General features: G+C 37.3%; 1 protein-coding gene across 1 annotated transcript; it reads right to left on the bottom strand.

The window, feature by feature from the left end:
- Positions 1 to 3933: 3933 nt before the first annotated feature.
- LOC110447338 (cytochrome c oxidase assembly protein COX15 homolog) lies at positions 3934 to 18943 on the bottom strand. Its single transcript, XM_021492958.1, has 10 exons — positions 18750 to 18943; positions 17713 to 17817; positions 16670 to 16830; positions 15998 to 16120; positions 15540 to 15732; positions 14501 to 14668; positions 13946 to 14033; positions 7338 to 7492; positions 7017 to 7130; positions 3934 to 5579 (listed from the first exon to the last, which is right to left on the bottom strand). The coding sequence occupies exons 1-10, from the start codon at positions 18828 to 18830 to the stop codon at positions 5448 to 5450; spliced, it is 1320 nt and encodes a 439-aa protein (XP_021348633.1). The 5' UTR covers positions 18831 to 18943; the 3' UTR covers positions 3934 to 5447.
- Positions 18944 to 19234: the final 291 nt, after the last annotated feature.

Here is a 19234-nt window from a genome sequence, read left to right as displayed (position 1 = left end):
TTGAATTTTAACAGTATGCATAGGCACCTTGGAGTTACATTCAATTCAGATGCAAAATGGTCAGATCATGTAAGTGAAATCAATAAATCTGTAATGAAAAAAAAACAAATATTTTGCGAAAACTCAAATATATGTTGAAGCGGGATGCTCTCTTAAGAATTTACAAAACTTATATATTCCCGGTTTTAGAAAATGCATGTGAGGTTTGGAGAAGACCGACATGCTCTTAGAAATAATGATAACTACAAAATTCCCAATTTTAGACTCTCTACTTCTAGTTTATCTTTCTTGCCTTCTTCATTAAAAATGTGGAATACTCTAGACTATAATATTAGATCCACGTCTTTCTCATCTTTCAAATCAGCTCTAGTCCCCAACATACCATATACAGTACCCCCTCATTACCTACGCGGTGACATAAAACTAAACATTCTTCATACCAGACTAAGACACGAATGCAGTCCTCTCAAACATGATCTATACCGTGCAAACTTGGTCCAAGACTCAAATTGTTTAAATTGTGGCTACCATTGCGAAAATGCCTATCACTTCTTCTTTGAATGTCAACCTTATACAAATGCTCGTACTGTACTTTTTGATCATATATATCATTTAAATGTACATTTAACGTTGAGATTATTACTGTTTGGAAATTAAAATCTGGCTTTGGATACAAATTGTGATATATTCAAACAAGTGCAAACTTTTATTAGATCCAGTGGAAGATTTTAACATGTTTCGATTATGAACTTGACTTTAAAATATGTTTTTGTTTTTGTTTGTTTGTATGTGTATGTGTTACTTTAAAAATCGCTTCATACTACTATGAATTGTAATTGACAGTCTATATCATCATCTGTTGTTTTGAATTATTGTTGTAAGGTGATGGCTTCATAAGTTGTAATAATTTGTGCCAAATCCTATTTTCCAATTCTGGTTAATAAAATATGTTTAAAGTCAAAGACGGAGCACAGGTTCGTTACAAATGTCTGAAATGTTGATGTTTGCTGCGACTCATATCAGTAGGTCTGTAACATATATGTCAGTAGGTCTATAGAATAGGTGTATTTCAGACATTTGTAACAAACCCCTTTTGATCAGTGCAGTGTAACAGACGATATTTCTGATAAATTGCATGAGCGTTAAAATTGTTTCCATTGCCGGCATTGGTGATTTCAACCGATGTGCACTTTGTACGATATTGCAGACCTTGGTCTTGTTTTCGTTGTAATAAAAGTGTTTTATATTTATTTTTTTATTTTGCACATAAATTTAAAATGACATTGTCAAATCTCACAATGCCCAGCGATATTTCAGCAGCCGTCATGTTTATTTATATTGGATAAATACGCTAAGAATTGTCTCATGATGCATGGTAATTAATTATATATAAACTCCCATCATCGACACTGCTTTCAAAGAGGCTAAATCACAGTTGGATAATAGTGGTTAAACAAACTTGTGTAATTAACCTTCCCATGAGGTTGGAAGTTTATGCATTGGAAATTAATGGAGATATTGATCGAACATTGCTATATAAATTGAATAATGGGGCATAACTCCGTACATCATGGTCTGATAATGGAAATTATCGAACTTGTCCCAGCTTTCGTAATAATTAACTTTCATATGAAATTTGAATTGATCCTTAAACAATAGCTTGAGATATGGAGTGGATCCTGTTTTAGCTATTGAATAGAGTAGCATTATAACTCCGTAAATTACTGTCGGATAATGGCGGTTATTGAACTTGTTCCGAGCTTTCATGGTGATAGTAACCTTCCTATGAAGGTTGAAGCTAATCCGTTCAAAATTACACGAGATATCCTGTCCGAGTGATAACATAATGTCGCGTCTTTGGATGGGCGTATGAAAAAGGTCAGGAGAAAAGGTTGAGTATTCAAGGAACTGGCAACAGAAATCTCCCCCATTCTCTGTCTCATCTTCCAAAGGTCGTTAGATACCGGTCATGTTCCATCTGACTGGAGAACAGCTAACATTGCCCCAGTTTACAAAAAAAGACCAACATTTTAACCCTGAAAACTATTGTCCCATATCTCTCTCTTGTATTTGTTGTAAGTTGTTAGAACATATTATAGTAAGTAACATCCTGAATCATGCTGATAACAATAACATTCGTTACCCCTTACAACATGGTTTTAGACAATCCAGGTCATGTGAGAGCCAACTTTTTGAATTTATTGATGACATCTCGAAAAATTTAGAAGATGGCAAACAGACAGATGTACTAATTTTGGAATTTAGTAAGGCCTTTGATAAGGTGAGCCATTCTCTCCTTATCGACAAACTTATAATTAGGGGGTATGAAAAAGGGCTTCCTTAGTGACAGAACCCAGACTGTTGTAGTAGAGGGGGAAATGTCCGATTCTGCCCTAGTAAGATCAGGGGTCCCAAAGGCTCGGTCCGAGTCTTTTCTTGTACTACATTAATCATATCACTGAGAGTATAACATCTTCTATCAGACTCTTTGCAGATGTCTTATACCATTATGTATCCGACAGTAACATCTTAGATAGACGCTCACAACCTACACAAAGATATCGTAAACTGGCGCTTTGGGAGACTAAATGGAGGATGGCTTTCCACCCTGAGAAATGCCAGGTCCTCTCTGTCACAAGGAATAGACATCCCATCTGTCATCCCTATATACTACATGGTCACGAGTTGGAGCATGTGACAGAGGCTAAATATCTTTGGGTCACCATTACTTCTGATCTCAAGTGGAGTTAGTACTTATATCGTTAATATCGCAAAAAAGGCCAATTCCACTCTGGGTTTCCTGAGGCGCAATCTCAAAATTTCATCCTATAATAGCAAACAAAAGGCCTATAAGTCCCTGATCCGCCCTCAGATTGAATATGCTAGCCCAGTATGGGACCCTTACTTAAAAAAAGATATAGACAAGCTAGAGATGGTACAGCGCAGGGCTGCCCGTTTCGTTGCCAACCCTATCGTAACACCTCCAGCGTTGGCAACATGTTAGAACACCTAAAATGGCGTAGTCTTGCAGATCGCAGGAAAGACGCGAGGCTGACCATGCTCTATAAAATCCATCATAATAAAGTTGCCATTACTACTAAACATCTCACCCTAATAACCAGACAAACAAGGCATAGTCATCAAACCTCATTTCAAACTATCTTGTGCAGGACGTCTGTAAGGAAGGAATCATTCTTTCCTCAGACTATCAAAGATTGGAACAAACTCCCTTCTCAAATTATCTCTACTGATTCACTACTGTCCTTCAAATCATCTATCTCTGCTTATCAATATTATTAAGTTCTGATCCTTTCCTTTCATAGCGCTACACCTATATATGACATGATCTTCACTATGCTGAAGTAGGTCAAAGTAGAAGTAGAAGTATATTTTTATGCATAACATTTTGCAATCCTATCAATCTTCCTACAAAACTGTCATATGTTAAACAAATTGGATGTTATTTGCCAGCTGTGAACAATACAGATAAGTTAACCTAACTATGAAAAACAGTTTTATTATATATATATCATGTATAAGAAGCTGACATAAATTACAACTATAAGAAAGTTTCATCACAAACAATAAATTCGATCTGCACAACACATCAATGTATTTGAAGTCTCATAATAAATGATGACCCAAATGACCACACTATCAAACGAGAACACACAGAAAACAACACTTCTGGATGATAGTCAACTTGTACATGTGTTGGAGTCTTAAATATTTGTTAACAACCGTATTTTACCTCATATAAGAGATTAAGTTTAAATACATTTAGAGGCAAATGGACATATACCTCTATGCCAAAATATTTTATTTATTAAAACATTATACAAAAAAAATCCAAGATTTGTTTTTTAATGAATACCAGTTTTTTTTATAATACATGTATATAAATATAAACTTTGTTTATTTTACAACAATTACAAAACAAGCTTTAAACATAAATAAATCACTCTTGTTGGCCAGGATTAAAGCTCACAGAGGGTCTTAATGTGGGAGGCAACTGGAGAAGCCGGAGAAAACCAACCATGTTGGGCAGGTGACCCCATACCTTTTCACGCCCGATCGGGGAATCGAACCCGGCCCCCTTAGTGAAATTCGAGTGCATTATTCACTGCGCCATCCGACTACCCTGAACCAGATTATCCATCAATTTGTGTCTATATTCAAGATGCTTATAATATACCACATTTTAACATGTACATATTTTGATAAAACTAGAAACAGAAATTGCATTTAATTTTGGTAAATCTAAAAATAAAAATAACAGTTACCCTCCTTCAGTCAACATGACAAGGTTTCAGGGTCCCCGTCCAAAGAGCTGATTATAATTTTGTTAACATATTTTCCATTCACTTTCAAAGTATATACATATATAACATGCATTACAAGTGAATTTCAAAAGAAAACATTGTCATAAACATTTCCATATTTTCTTCACATTCAAACTGCAATTATGGAACTCTAAAATAAGTTTAAGTTAAAGAAAATTAGACAATTTTTTTAAATTAATTTTGAAAAAGCAAAAAATAAATACACAAAAATTGGATTTAATTTGCACTTCATAGGCATTACTTTTTTTTAACTCTAAATGTTATGAAAAAAAACCAAGAAATGGGAATGCAGAGTGAGACCACTATGTGGTATTAAATCTGGATACATACCACACATTTTGAGATACCGTATTTGCCCCTAGTTCCATTGGCCAGGTGACACTCTACTCATAACAGTTGCAGATAGATTTTTTCAAATATGTTTTTACTTACATTCATTCACATCTATCACAGCAAAAGCAAATATTTGACTAAATTCCAGTACACATTGTTTAACATGTCACTGGGGCTCTTTTAAATAGCATGACCTCCTCAATCCTTTACATAAGAAGTTATAGGGGTATGGTTTCAAACCGTGTCATTCATCCAATTAATTCATTTATAAAAGAACTTCACACACAAAGAGGTATTTCCTGTACTATTTTTCACTTGGCCAGCATTTAGAATTATGAAAAACAGCAGTCTACTTCATCTTTCACACACAAAAGTAAAAATCTTTGTTAATTCTTTAAGTTATATCAAAATATTTGTGGTGGATCCTGGATACTTGAAGGTAATCCCTTATTACTTCTAAAGAGAAGAACGTATGACAAAAAGCAATTAGCAATGAAATGCTAAGGCACCACACAACAAATTAAGTTCACCTTAATTTCTATATGCAAGGCTCAGGGCCTGTGTTGATAAATTGACATAAAGGTCGCTCTTTTAATCTATGCCACAGGGCCCAATTCTCCACTCAGGGCCCGATTCTCCACTCAGGGCCCAATTCTCAACCCAGGGCCCCAGATAACAATTTAAGTTTGCTCTCATAGTACATCAGTCATCATCAATTATCTTCAGTTTTCACTACTATGAGGTTTTATGAAATATGTTTTTTTTGAGAAATCACTTTGGCATCCTCTTAAGTTCATGGGCCACCCAGATAGCAAAACTGAGCAGAACCAATGATCCTGATTGGTGAGTGGCTGCCAAGTGTGTTGGAACATACATCAGCAGTGTACTTATTCCCAGTGTCGCCTTTGCAGAAGAAATCAAAATACATATACATGTAAATATTTGTGATAGAATATTGCAACAAGAGGCCCAGAGGGCCTGTATTGCTCACCTGGATATCAAAGTAATCATGGCAAAATTTTCTCAAAATAAGATCAAAGGAACAGGCCAGACCCCAAGGCCAATCCTTGTAGCATATCTGTATTAGATTTTTCATGCCCAGCAATTTTATGTATGGTAATGGGGTGGGGATCTCAACTGTTTCCAAGCTGTGACTCAGAAACTAGGTCCCTAGGGTTGTGGCCAGACCCCAGGGTCTATTCTAATATCATGACTGCATTTGTCTCTTTGTGCCCAGCATTTGTATATACAGTTCTGGGGTGGGGATCTCAACCGTTTCAAAGTTATGACCCAGGGACTATGTATCAAAGGATGGGGCCAGAACTCAGTGCCATCCTGGAGGCATGTGTGCATTCTTCTCTTTATACTCAGCAATTGTATATATGGTTTTAGGGTGGGGCTCTCAACCATTTCCAAGTAATTAAACTATTTTTGGCCCCACCTTTTAGCCAAGTGTGTCAGCCCCACCATTTGTTCAATTTTGAACCCCTACCTCCTATAGTGCTTCCAACCAAATATGATTAATATCCAGTGCATCGTTTTACAGAAGTCGTTTATAGCAATATAGCCCCGCCCCTTAGCCCCCTAGGGGGTCAGCCCCACCATTTGTACAATTTTGAAATCCCACTATCTAGGGATGCATCCAATCAAATATGGTTGATATCAATCTCTTAGTTCCAGAGAAGTCACTTAAAGCAATATAGAAAATACCCTTTTTGGCCTCACCCCTCAGTCCCCTTGGGAGTGAAAATCATTTGTACGCTTTTAAATCCCCGCCTCCCATGAATGCTTCTGCCCAAATATGAGCGATATACAGTGCACAGTTCTACAGAAGAAGCCGTTAATAGCAATATAGCCAAACTGTCCCCTTTTGACCCCGACCCTCAGCCCCCTGTGGGGGTAGCTTACCATTTGTACAATTTTGAATCCCCACCAACTAAGGATGCTTCCAGTCAAATTTAGTTAATCTCCAATCAGTGGTCAAGAAGAAGAAGTTGTTTAAAGAAATTGTTGACAGACGGACGACGGACACCATGGTATGGCATAAGCTCACCTTGGTCCTTTGGACCAGGTGAGCAAAAAAGGATGGCATCCACAAAGCAAAATCACTTTTTAATAAATAAGAAAGTGGATTTAAAACAAGCACTATAGGGCCTTATAATTTATTTTACTGATGGCAAAGTTTGTTTAAGATTTTGATGCTCAGGAGACACTTTTTTTCTGGGACTCATATATTACTTTATTTAAAACAAGAGTTTGTACATGTACAGTTGCATGTTCATTTTATAAAAACAATTTACTTGGTTTGGTATTGTAAGCTACGGGGGACATGTTTTGTACCTGTACGAAAGCCATTCCAAGGAGACAGTTACATGCCAATCTAGCCCTTGGGGGGAGAGGCGCCTTCCTGCACATCCACCAGAAACCGCATATCGCTATTACAGTACTCTCAGCCTGCATAAAATAGAGGCATCATTGTTCAGTAAAATCTAATGTTATATAACAGCAGTAGCCTGGCACCAGCAATCAACAGCAAAAGGGGCATAACACCCATTAAAACACCATTTTCATTAGCTACAAACTACTTTGTAGTTCACCATGACCAGACCGATTTTTTAGGCAAGTTATCTATGATCAAGAATGAACATTTGATTAACTTACCAGGTTTCTATGATTAAACTGGACAGTTGTTGGATTTTCAAAAATGTTTTTCCATGTTGGAGAGTAACTGAATAAATCGGAGGGAATCCATCTGTCCGCCATTTTAGGCCATGTGTTGTACACGAGACCCGCATCCAGACCAGCTACAAAGGCCCCTATACCGACAAAACAATTGAGTGTATACTGTTATCTTGTATCCACATTGTACACATTCTGTTGTTAGCTTGGAGAAAATATATATGCTGACTGTTGACTGTTTCACTCATGAAATACTTCACAACAATACAAAGATGTATTACATGTAATCAACAACAGATATAAGGTCTTAAGTTCTCAGTATAAGGAATTCATATGGAACGAAATTCAGTCTGATGGAATAGTAACAGGCACCCAGTCTGATGGAATAGTAACAAGATATTCAATCTGATGGAATAGTAACAAGATACTCAGTCTGATGGAATGGGGACAAGATACTCAGTCTGATGGAATGGGGACAAGATACTCAGTCTGATGGAATGGGGACAAGATTCTCAGTCTGATGGAATGGTGACAAGACACTCAGTCTGATAGAATGGTAACAAGATACTCAGTCTAATGGAATGGTAACAAGATACTCAGTGTGATGGAATGGTGACAAGATACTCAGTTGATAGAATGGTAACAAGATACTCAGTCTAATGGAATGGTAACAAGATACTCAGTCTGAGGGAATGGGAACAAGATACTCAGTCTGATGGGATCGTCACAAGATACTCAGTCTGATGGAATGACAACAAGATACTCAGTCTGCTGGAATGGGAACAAGATACTCAGTCTGATGGGATGGTAACAAGATACTACAAGATACTCAGTCTGATGGAATAGTAACAAGATACTCAGTCTGATGGAGTGGTAACAAAATACTCAGTCTGATAGAATGGTAACAAGATACTCAGTCTAATGGAATGGTAACAAGATACTCAGTGTGATGGAATGGTGACAAGATACTCAGTTGATAGAATGGTAACAAGATACTCATTCTGATGGAATGGTGACAAGATACTCAGTCTGATGGAATGGCAACAAGCTACTCAGTCTGATGGAATGGAAACAAGATACTCAGTCTGATGGAATGGGGACAAGATTCTCAGTCTGATGGAATGGTAACAAGATACCCAGTCTGATGGAATAGTAACAAGAAATTCAATCTGATGGAATAGTAACAAGACACCCATTCTGATGGAATGGTAACAAGATACTCAGTGTGATGGAATGGTGACAAGATACTCAGTCTGATGGAATGGCAACAAGCTACTCAGTCTGATGGAATGGAAACAAGATACTCAGTCTGATGGAATGGGAACAAGATACTCAGTCTGATGGGATCGTCACAAGATACTCAGTCTGATGGAATGACAACAGGATACTCAGTCTGATGGAATGGTAACAGTGGTAACAAGATACTCAGTCTGATGGAGTGGTAACAAAATACTCAGTCTGATAGAATGGTAACTAGATACTCAGTCTGATACAAGATACTCAGTCTGATGGAATGGAAACAAGATACTCAGTCTGATGGAATAGTAACAAGATATTCAATCTGATGGAATAGTAACAAGACACCCAGTCTGATGGAATGGTAACAAGATACCCAGTCTGATGGACTGGTAACAAGACTCCCAGTCTGATGGAATGGTAACAAGATGCTCAGTCTGATGGAATGGTTACAAGATACTCAGTCTGATGGAATGGTGAGAAGATACTCAGTCTGATGGAATGGTGACAAGACACTCAGTCTGATAGAATGGTAACAAGATACTCAGTCTAATGGAATGGTAACAAGATACTCAGTGTGATGGAATGGTGACAAGATACTCAGTCTGATAGAATGGTGACAAGATACTCAGTCTGATGGAATGACAACAAGATACTCAGACTGATGGAATGGTAACAAGATACTCAGTGTGATGGAATGGTGACAAGATACTCAGTTGATAGAATGGTAACAAGATACTCAGTCTAATGGAATGGTAACAAGATACTCAGTGTGATGGAATGGTGACAAGATACTCAGTCAGATGGAATGGTGACAAGATACTCAGTCAGATGGAATGGTGACAAGATACTCAGTCAGATGGAATGGTGACAAGATACTCAGTCAGATGGAATGGTGACAAGATACTCAGTCAGATGGAATGGTGACAAGATACTCAGTCAGATGGAATGGTGACAAGATACTCAGTTGATAGAATGGTAACAAGATACTCAGTCTGAGGGAATGGGAACAAGATACTCAGTCTGATGGGATCGTCACAAGATACTCAGTCTGATGGAATGGGGACAAGATTCTCAGTCTGATGGAATGGTAACAAGATCCTCAGTCTGATGGAATGGTAACAAGGTACTCAATCTGATGGAATCGCAACAAGATACTCAGTCTGATGGAATGGAAACAAGATACTCAGTCTGATGGAATGGTGACAAGATACTCAGCCGATGGAATGGGAACAAGATACTCAGTCTGATAGAATGGTAACTAGATACTCAGTCTGATGGAATAGCAACAAGATACTCAGTCTGATGGAATGGTAACAAGACACCCACTCTGATGGAATGGTATCAAGATACTCATTCTGATGGAATGGTAACAGGATACTCAGTCTGATGGAAAAGTAACAATATATTCAATCTGATGGAATAGTAACAAGACACCCACTCTGATGGAATGGTAACAAGATACTCAGTCTGATGGAATGGTGACAAGATACTCAGTCTGATGGAATGGTGACAAGATACTCAGTCTGATGGAATGGGAACAAGATACTCAGTCTGATGGAATGGTAACAAGATACTCAGTCTGATGGAATGGTAACAAGCTACTCAGTCTGATAGAATGGTAACAAGATACTCATTGTGATGGAATGGTGACAAGATACTCAGTCTGATGGAATGGGAACAAGATACTCAGTCTGATGGAATGGTAACAAGATACTCAGTCTGATGGAATGGTAACAAGATACTCAGTCTGATGGAATGGTAACAAGATACTCAGTCTGATGGAATGGTAACAAGATACTCAGTCTGATGGAATGGTAACAAGATACTCAGTCTGATGGAATGGTAACAAGATACTCAGTCTGATGGAATGGTAACAAGATACTCAGTCTGATGGAATGGTAACAAGATACTCAGTCTGATGGAATGGTAACAAGATACTCAGTCTGATGGAATGGTAACAAGATACTCAGTCTGATGGAATGGTAACAAGATACTCAGTCTGATGGAATGGTAACAAGATACTCAGTCTGATGGAATGGTAACAAGATACTCAGTCTGATGGAATGGTAACAAGATACTCAGTCTGATGGAATGGTAACAAGATACTCAGTCTGATGGAATGGTAACAAGATACTCAGTCTGATGGAATGGTAACAAGATACTCAGTCTGATGGAATGGTAACAAGATACTCAGTCTGATGGAATGGTAACAAGATACTCAGTCTGATGGAATGGTAACAAGATACTCAGTCTGATGGAATGGTAACAAGATACTCAGTCTGATGGAATGGTAACAAGATACTCAGTCTGATGGAATGGTAACAAGATACTCAGTCTGATGGAATGGTAACAAGATACTCAGTCTGATGGAATGGTAACAAGATACTCAGTCTGATGGAATGGTAACAAGATACTCAGTCTGATGGAATGGTAACAAGATACTCAGTCTGATGGAATGGTAACAAGATACTCAGTCTGATGGAATGGTAACAAGATACTCAGTCTGATGGAATGGTAACAAGATACTCAGTCTGATGGAATGGTAACAAGATACTCAGTCTGATGGAATGGTAACAAGATACTCAGTCTGATGGAATGGTAACAAGATACTCAGTCTGATGGAATGGTAACAAGATACTCAGTCTGATGGAATGGTAACAAGATACTCAGTCTGATGGAATGGTAACAAGATACTCAGTCTGATGGAATGGTAACAAGATACTCAGTCTGATGGAATGGTAACAAGATACTCAGTCTGATGGAATGGTAACAAGATACTCAGTCTGATGGAATGGTAACAAGATACTCAGTCTGATGGAATGGTAACAAGATACTCAGTCTGATGGAATGGTAACAAGATACTCAGTCTGATGGAATGGTAACAAGATACTCAGTCTGATGGAATGGTAACAAGATACTCAGTCTGATGGAATGGTAACAAGATACTCAGTCTGATGGAATGGTAACAAGATACTCAGTCTGATGGAATGGTAACAAGATACTCAGTCTGATGGAATGGTAACAAGATACTCAGTCTGATGGAATGGTAACAAGATACTCAGTCTGATGGAATGGTAACAAGATACTCAGTCTGATGGAATGGTAACAAGATACTCAGTCTGATGGAATGGTAACAAGATACTCAGTCTGATGGAATGGTAACAAGATACTCAGTCTGATGGAATGGTAACAAGATACTCAGTCTGATGGAATGGTAACAAGATACTCAGTCTGATGGAATGGTAACAAGATACTCAGTCTGATGGAATGGTAACAAGATACTCAGTCTGATGGAATGGTAACAAGATACTCAGTCTGATGGAATGGTAACAAGATACTCAGTCTGATGGAATGGTAACAAGATACTCAGTCTGATGGAATGGTAACAAGATACTCAGTCTGATGGAATGGTAACAAGATACTCAGTCTGATGGAATGGTAACAAGATACTCAGTCTGATGGAATGGTAACAAGATACTCAGTCTGATGGAATGGTAACAAGATACTCAGTCTGATGGAATGGTAACAAGATACTCAGTCTGATGGAATGGTAACAAGATACTCAGTCTGATGGAATGGTAACAAGATACTCAGTCTGATGGAATGGTAACAAGATACTCAGTCTGATGGAATGGTAACAAGATACTCAGTCTGATGGAATGGTAACAAGATACTCAGTCTGATGGAATGGTAACAAGATACTCAGTCTGATGGAATGGTAACAAGATACTCAGTCTGATGGAATGGTAACAAGATACTCAGTCTGATGGAATGGTAACAAGATACTCAGTCTGATGGAATGGTAACAAGATACTCAGTCTGATGGAATGGTAACAAGATACTCAGTCTGATGGAATGGTAACAAGATACTCAGTCTGATGGAATGGTAACAAGATACTCAGTCTGATGGAATGGTAACAAGATACTCAGTCTGATGGAATGGTAACAAGATACTCAGTCTGATGGAATGGTAACAAGATACTCAGTCTGATGGAATGGTAACAAGATACTCAGTCTGATGGAATGGTAACAAGATACTCAGTCTGATGGAATGGTAACAAGATACTCAGTCTGATGGAATGGTAACAAGATACTCAGTCTGATGGAATGGTAACAAGATACTCAGTCTGATGGAATGGTAACAAGATACTCAGTCTGATGGAATGGTAACAAGATACTCAGTCTGATGGAATGGTAACAAGATACTCAGTCTGATGGAATGGTAACAAGATACTCAGTCTGATGGAATGGTAACAAGATACTCAGTCTGATGGAATGGTAACAAGATACTCAGTCTGATGGAATGGTAACAAGATACTCAGTCTGATGGAATGGTAACAAGATACTCAGTCTGATGGAATGGTAACAAGATACTCAGTCTGATGGAATGGTAACAAGATACTCAGTCTGATGGAATGGTAACAAGATACTCAGTCTGATGGAATGGTAACAAGATACTCAGTCTGATGGAATGGTAACAAGATACTCAGTCTGATGGAATGGTAACAAGATACTCAGTCTGATGGAATGGTAACAAGATACTCAGTCTGATGGAATGGTAACAAGATACTCAGTCTGATGGAATGGTAACAAGATACTCAGTCTGATGGAATGGTAACAAGATACTCAGTCTGATGGAATGGTAACAAGATACTCAGTCTGATGGAATGGTAACAAGATACTCAGTCTGATGGAATGGTAACAAGATACTCAGTCTGATGGAATGGTAACAAGATACTCAGTCTGATGGAATGGTAACAAGATACTCAGTCTGATGGAATGGTAACAAGATACTCAGTCTGATGGAATGGTAACAAGATACTCAGTCTGATGGAATAGTAACAAGATACTCAGTCTGATGGAATGGTAACAAGATACCCAGTCTGATGAAATAGCAACAAGATACTCAGTCTGATGGAATGGTAACAAGATATTCAGTCTGATGGAATGGTAACTGCAATATTACACTTTCTATCATTATACAAGAAAAAACACACAAAAATACTGGTATTATCATTTTTACCCCCGCTGTAAATTTGGCATGATTGAGGTTGGCTGTAAACAGTGGGAAGCTTAGGAAAGTATCACTATTTGAAGAAAAATGGAAAATATGCCAATGGCAATAGATTAAATGATTATTATTCCAAAGTCATTTCAAATTATGATCAGAGAAATTGATAACATACCTGCTCATCTCCAATATTGCAAGGCTCAGACAAAAGTAAGTTTACATTAAAAGCATATACTATTAATTTATTGATTTATACTCAATCAAACAAACTTTGAGCCTAAATAACCAAATTAAAATTATATATACAAGTGATTAGGATTTGAAGAAACAACCATCTCACCTGACAGGGCTGTTATAAAGACTGTAGCCATGACACCGTGTGACAAGCCTCTTAGTTTGACGAACTGCTTTAGGTGGGTATCAGGTAACTGTGGGAACAGTTAATACAATAGATAACAAAATTTTTAATTTTTAATTATAAAAGCAACAAAACAATTCACCATAATATTGAAATAGTTTTACTTTTTTAAATAATATTAATGAAATAATAATTCCAGGTTCTTATAAACCGCTATATCACAACATAGTTCGTAGATCGTCTCAAATCAGTTCACAAATTATTATCCATGGTTATAGGGCCTTTGCAACCAGCCAAAATCTGTCTCAACTCCCTGGGAAGCAAACAGCCAGTGCTGCCATTTCGGCACTCACAGCTAGCATTCAATAATTCTAGCACTGCCCAATCACATACTCATTTACAGCTGAGTAGACTGGAACAAGGGGAGTAAAGTATCTTGAACAAAAAAATAAAACAGTGACGTGACTTGAATCAGCAACCCTTCAGTCAAGAGCCTCGGGTCCTACCACTAGACTACCGTGCCTCCTAAATACATACCTTGTTTGGTGAAAGGAGGTGTCCTAGGGCCTGGTACAAAAACAGTGAATACAGTAAGAAAGCCGAACCTAAATGGGAGGCTAGCCTGTACTGACTGACCCTAGGAACGTCTGTAGACTTGGCCTGTTCCTGTAGACCACTCTTCACCATATACCATCCCAGGAATCCCTGCACAAGTATCCAGAATGGAAGGTAGAATTTCAAACTTTATAATGAATATCGTAAATATTCGCATATTGTCGCACTCGTGTATAGTGCACACATACTTTTGGGGTGAAGAAAATTAAAGAATATGTCTTTTAAATTAATTAGATATTTTTTTGTGCGCAAAATATTCGAGTAGGAGCTTTTTTGAGGATTTTCAGCCTCAAAAAGTACCTGCGCAAATTACATGGGTTTTTACAGTATTTGAAAAAATTGTCAATCTGACTGATAGCACTAATCAGGTAGAATGAAGGTACATTAAATAAACACACTCACCAACTTTTTTTTATAAAATGCACTAGCGCTTCATGATAAAGATATTTGTAAGCTACTCCAGTTTATAACAGAACAACAAAGGGAGATAAACCCTTTTTTCCTGATATTTGTGTTTTTCAGGTTTATCTCTGTTAAGAAATTAAGAGGAATGTATAAATGGCAAGTCTATGTTTCATCTTCACTACACACTTTAACCTTTACCTTACTTTGGCATACATGAATGCCTCAAAAATGCTGTATAGATAGACAATCTTTGTTTGACCTCATTTATAATTTTGTCATCAATACTTATGTGGATTAAAGTTAAGTGAGCTGACTATAGGTATGACCCTGACCTTGTCGCTTACAGTTGGGGTTTGACCTTTACCTTGTTATCTGATATTGTCATTTCATTTCCTTGGTAGCTAATGACAGCTGTACATGTATATTTGGCCCTGTCTAGATCTGACCTTGACCTCACACACCAACCCGGTAACCTACATGGAAGCCTATGAGAGCTGTATATATATGGCCCTGTCCAGATCTGACCTTGACCTCGCACACCAACCCAGTCACCTACCTGAAAGCCTATGAGAGCTGTATAGATCGCCAATCTTGGTTTCAATGCCTTTGACACCCAACCCTTCTTAAGAAAGTAGGCTGCTGGCAGGAGGAAGGTTATCCCTACCAGGCGACCCCACATGCGATGCGCATACTCCATGTAGAAAATAAACTTGAAGTCAGACAGGGTCATCTCATTGTGTTTGTTCACACTGAAAGCAAGCAATTCATTTTATTCACACTCATTGGTTTAATATATTTAGGAATGACCTATGAATAAACTAATCATTTTTGTTTGGTATTTCAGATTTTTTTCCGAGTATTTCATTCCGTAACAATGATCAAGTGGCCTCATCAAATAGAACTTATGTGCACATTAGGTAATTGCACAGCTTGGTGATTGATTTTTAAATTACACAATTATCTGCACAGTTATTTTGGTGTGTTGTGTGATCACACAACGGTATATCTACTTACTATATGTATTCTGGAAATTGTTTGTATCGTTCAAATTCTGCCACCCATTCCTCCTGGCTCCTAGGGGGCTTCATGTCTTTGAAGAGTTTCCAGTCAACCATGGACAAACCCGACTCAGTCAGTCTGTGAATTATGAATTATGAAGCAACATTTGTTTGTAAATCATAGCATTGATCCATTTGACATAATAATCAAAGCTGCAAACATGTAACACTTTTTTTCAGCCACAGGCAAAGAATAATGTTACCAACAGCACCCATTAAAGACACAAAACATTGTAGATACCCTGTTTGGAGATCTCAAGATAATATTGTTGATGGCAATAAAAACTTCTAACCAGAAAACTAGAGTTCAAAGGCTATCAAAATCTCTAAACGGCATGCACAGCCCACAAATACTAGGACATATATGTTAACTCATTACTATTTACTAATCAGACTTATGTTGAAACTTATATAATATGCACACATAAACATGTTTGTACCATTGTGAGTGTGTATATATATACTCATACAAACATGTGTGTTTATCATGCAGAAACTCCTTTATCTTCAGATTAAAATGTACTATCTGAACCTTAAATTCATATATTTAGTCATATTTAAGACACACATTCTTCTTTGCAAGTGCTTACTGATCTCAAAAAATCTACTTTTCTCGAGTCACACATACCTGGTAACTCCACCAAGCACAACAGCCCCAAACACCATCCCGGAGCATCCTACCAACCACCAGCCAATAGCCTTCTGTGTGTATGCGGGAAGGGCAGGTGTCGATGCTTGAGTGGCAGACTTTCTTATTCCTGGCAATAACTGACGTGATTGGCCAGTTATCTGTAAGTAAAATATTTGTATTTATTGAAATTCGAAAATATTAATGAAGATAATGGAAATGGTTCACTTCTATGACAGGGTCTAAAATTTGTAAGTGTTTCAGGTTTCCCAGCAGATCCTATTTCTTTTCGTGCCAACTAAAATTTTCTTTCGCTAAATTACATAAGAAAATGAAAGTATATACCACAATGTAAGATGTTTCAAGAAACATCCTACAACCAATATATAAAATCATACTGATAGTATATACTTTTTTGTAATACAGAGTTCTAGTTTATCATATTTTAGTGAACATGTATTCTCTGGCCCTTTACATATTAACCTTTACATTTAGTACAGTTGCTTGTGTTTTTCTACCTATATTTTATAACAGCCTTTAATTCCTTTATTAATAGGGAAAAAATATACCATTATTTTAATTGAAATTGGGAATATTTTTTGTCGTCATTTTGGGAAAATACAGCATTTTTTAGCTAGGGGAAACAGCCTGTACTTGGCTGTATAACTAAGTCATGTTAGCATAGCAGATGGTCTCTTCTGCCAGAAGTGTGTCATGAGACCAGGAATAGGACGACGTCCATCCTCGATATACAGGGGTTACACTCACTTTCGCTCACTTCACCCCTGGAATATGTCATATCAAAATCCTAGTGATTGGTCAGTTTTTTTTCTCTCAAAACAGTTTTTTTCTCTCAAAAGGCTAGCCGGGTGCCTTCAATTTTGCTATGACATATTCCAGGGGTGTAGAGAGCAAAAGTGAGCGCAACCCCTGGATTTCGAGGATGGACAACGTCATGTAAGCATATATAGAAACCTCTAAATTTTCAAGTTATTGAAAGAAACTTGTTTGGCCACTGTACAGTTTAAAAATGATATACTTACACTTTTTACTGTTGATCGTAATGGGGCTGCCATTCTTATCAGGGAATGGAAATTCCTTTGATTGGCAGTTTTGAAACATGAAAATAGTTGTGGCAGCATATTGTTCTGAAATAAATTAAACTAGTTTATGAATTCCTTATTTTCTCAATAATTCATGAATCAATTTTACCTGTAATACTATGGTCCAATACAACAAATATCATATGATTGATTGATAGGTTTTACGCCCGCTTCACTACCAAGAAGTTCGGTTATCCAGCAAACGAAATATATATATATCATATGCTTAAAGAAGCTACGTATAATTACTAAATAGTTTTTGGTGCCTCGGTAGCCGTGATCGCTAACGCGCTGAGTCATTGTACTACTGTGTGATATCAAGTGTGAGCTTCAGACCACACGCCCTCCCAATAATTTTGGTTCGATCCCCAGCGGTGGTGGAAAAAAGAGTGATGTCTGATAGGGTTAGTTGTTATCACTCCGATGGCACGGTGGTTTTCTCCCCGTGGGTTTTCCTCCACCACGAAAAACACCATTTGTTCCTTTAGCGGCGTCGTAATAAAAGCTCTACAGAGCTTATGTTTGTTGTTGACTATTTTACACGACGTTAAACAAAGATTATTATTATTATTATTAATCGTCTTCTTTTGAATAGTTTTTCTCAGCTCTTGTTTCAAATTCATGCAAAATAAAACATGGACGTAGATTTTAATTTTAAGGAAGTTTTATCAATAGACAATAAACATTGTTATACTTAATATAAAATATTATATAACTCAAATCTTCTTCAAAGGAAACTTATTTTGTTTACGCTTTGATTTCACTAACAGAATATATATATCAATAGTGACCTCCCTTGACATGAATTCTATAAATGTCTAAGCAGAGATTCAGATGAAAGAAATTCCGAATATGAAATTTTATCATAATGTTTATTTTTATTTTCCTGAACGCATCTTCTGCTTGCTAGTTATCTTCCGGAAAATAGCGTAAGTTTCTGTCAACTGCAACATTCCTCTCGAAATAAAATAACTTACCATCATCGGTCTACAGGTTCTTGATCGAATGACAGTTCTACCTGTAAACAAAGCTCGGTGCAAGGCACACATAGTTGACATCTTGTTTTATAGTCGCAAACACTAACTTTTGCGTTGCAAAACCAATCGGTTTTGTAACATGCCGTACACAACCTGAAAGTATGGTCGTTCAGTTGTTGTAGTAATAAATGTCCTTTTCGTATGCAATGCGCAAGGTGCGTAACTTATTCGTGTTAAACCGGAAATAAACTTTTTATTTTAGAAATAAAACAGACAGACAGAAAATTTCCGGAAACAAAAAATATATATTATATATAAGCATATTTCATTCTTTACATTATCAGAGATAAAAGTAAAATATAAAGTGTAAAGGGAATATATGATTGAATTGGATGAAGAAAAACCCATGGATGTACTCAGGCGCGAAGAGATATATTTTGCATCGGTGTGGTCAGAGACGTATATACATTTTGTATATTCTCTGC

Source organism: Mizuhopecten yessoensis, unplaced genomic scaffold, assembly GCF_002113885.1.
Source record: "Mizuhopecten yessoensis strain PY_sf001 unplaced genomic scaffold, ASM211388v2 scaffold3311, whole genome shotgun sequence".
Taxonomy (NCBI): Eukaryota; Metazoa; Mollusca; class Bivalvia; order Pectinida; family Pectinidae; genus Mizuhopecten; species Mizuhopecten yessoensis.
This window is presented reverse-complemented; position numbering and strand designations above follow the sequence as displayed.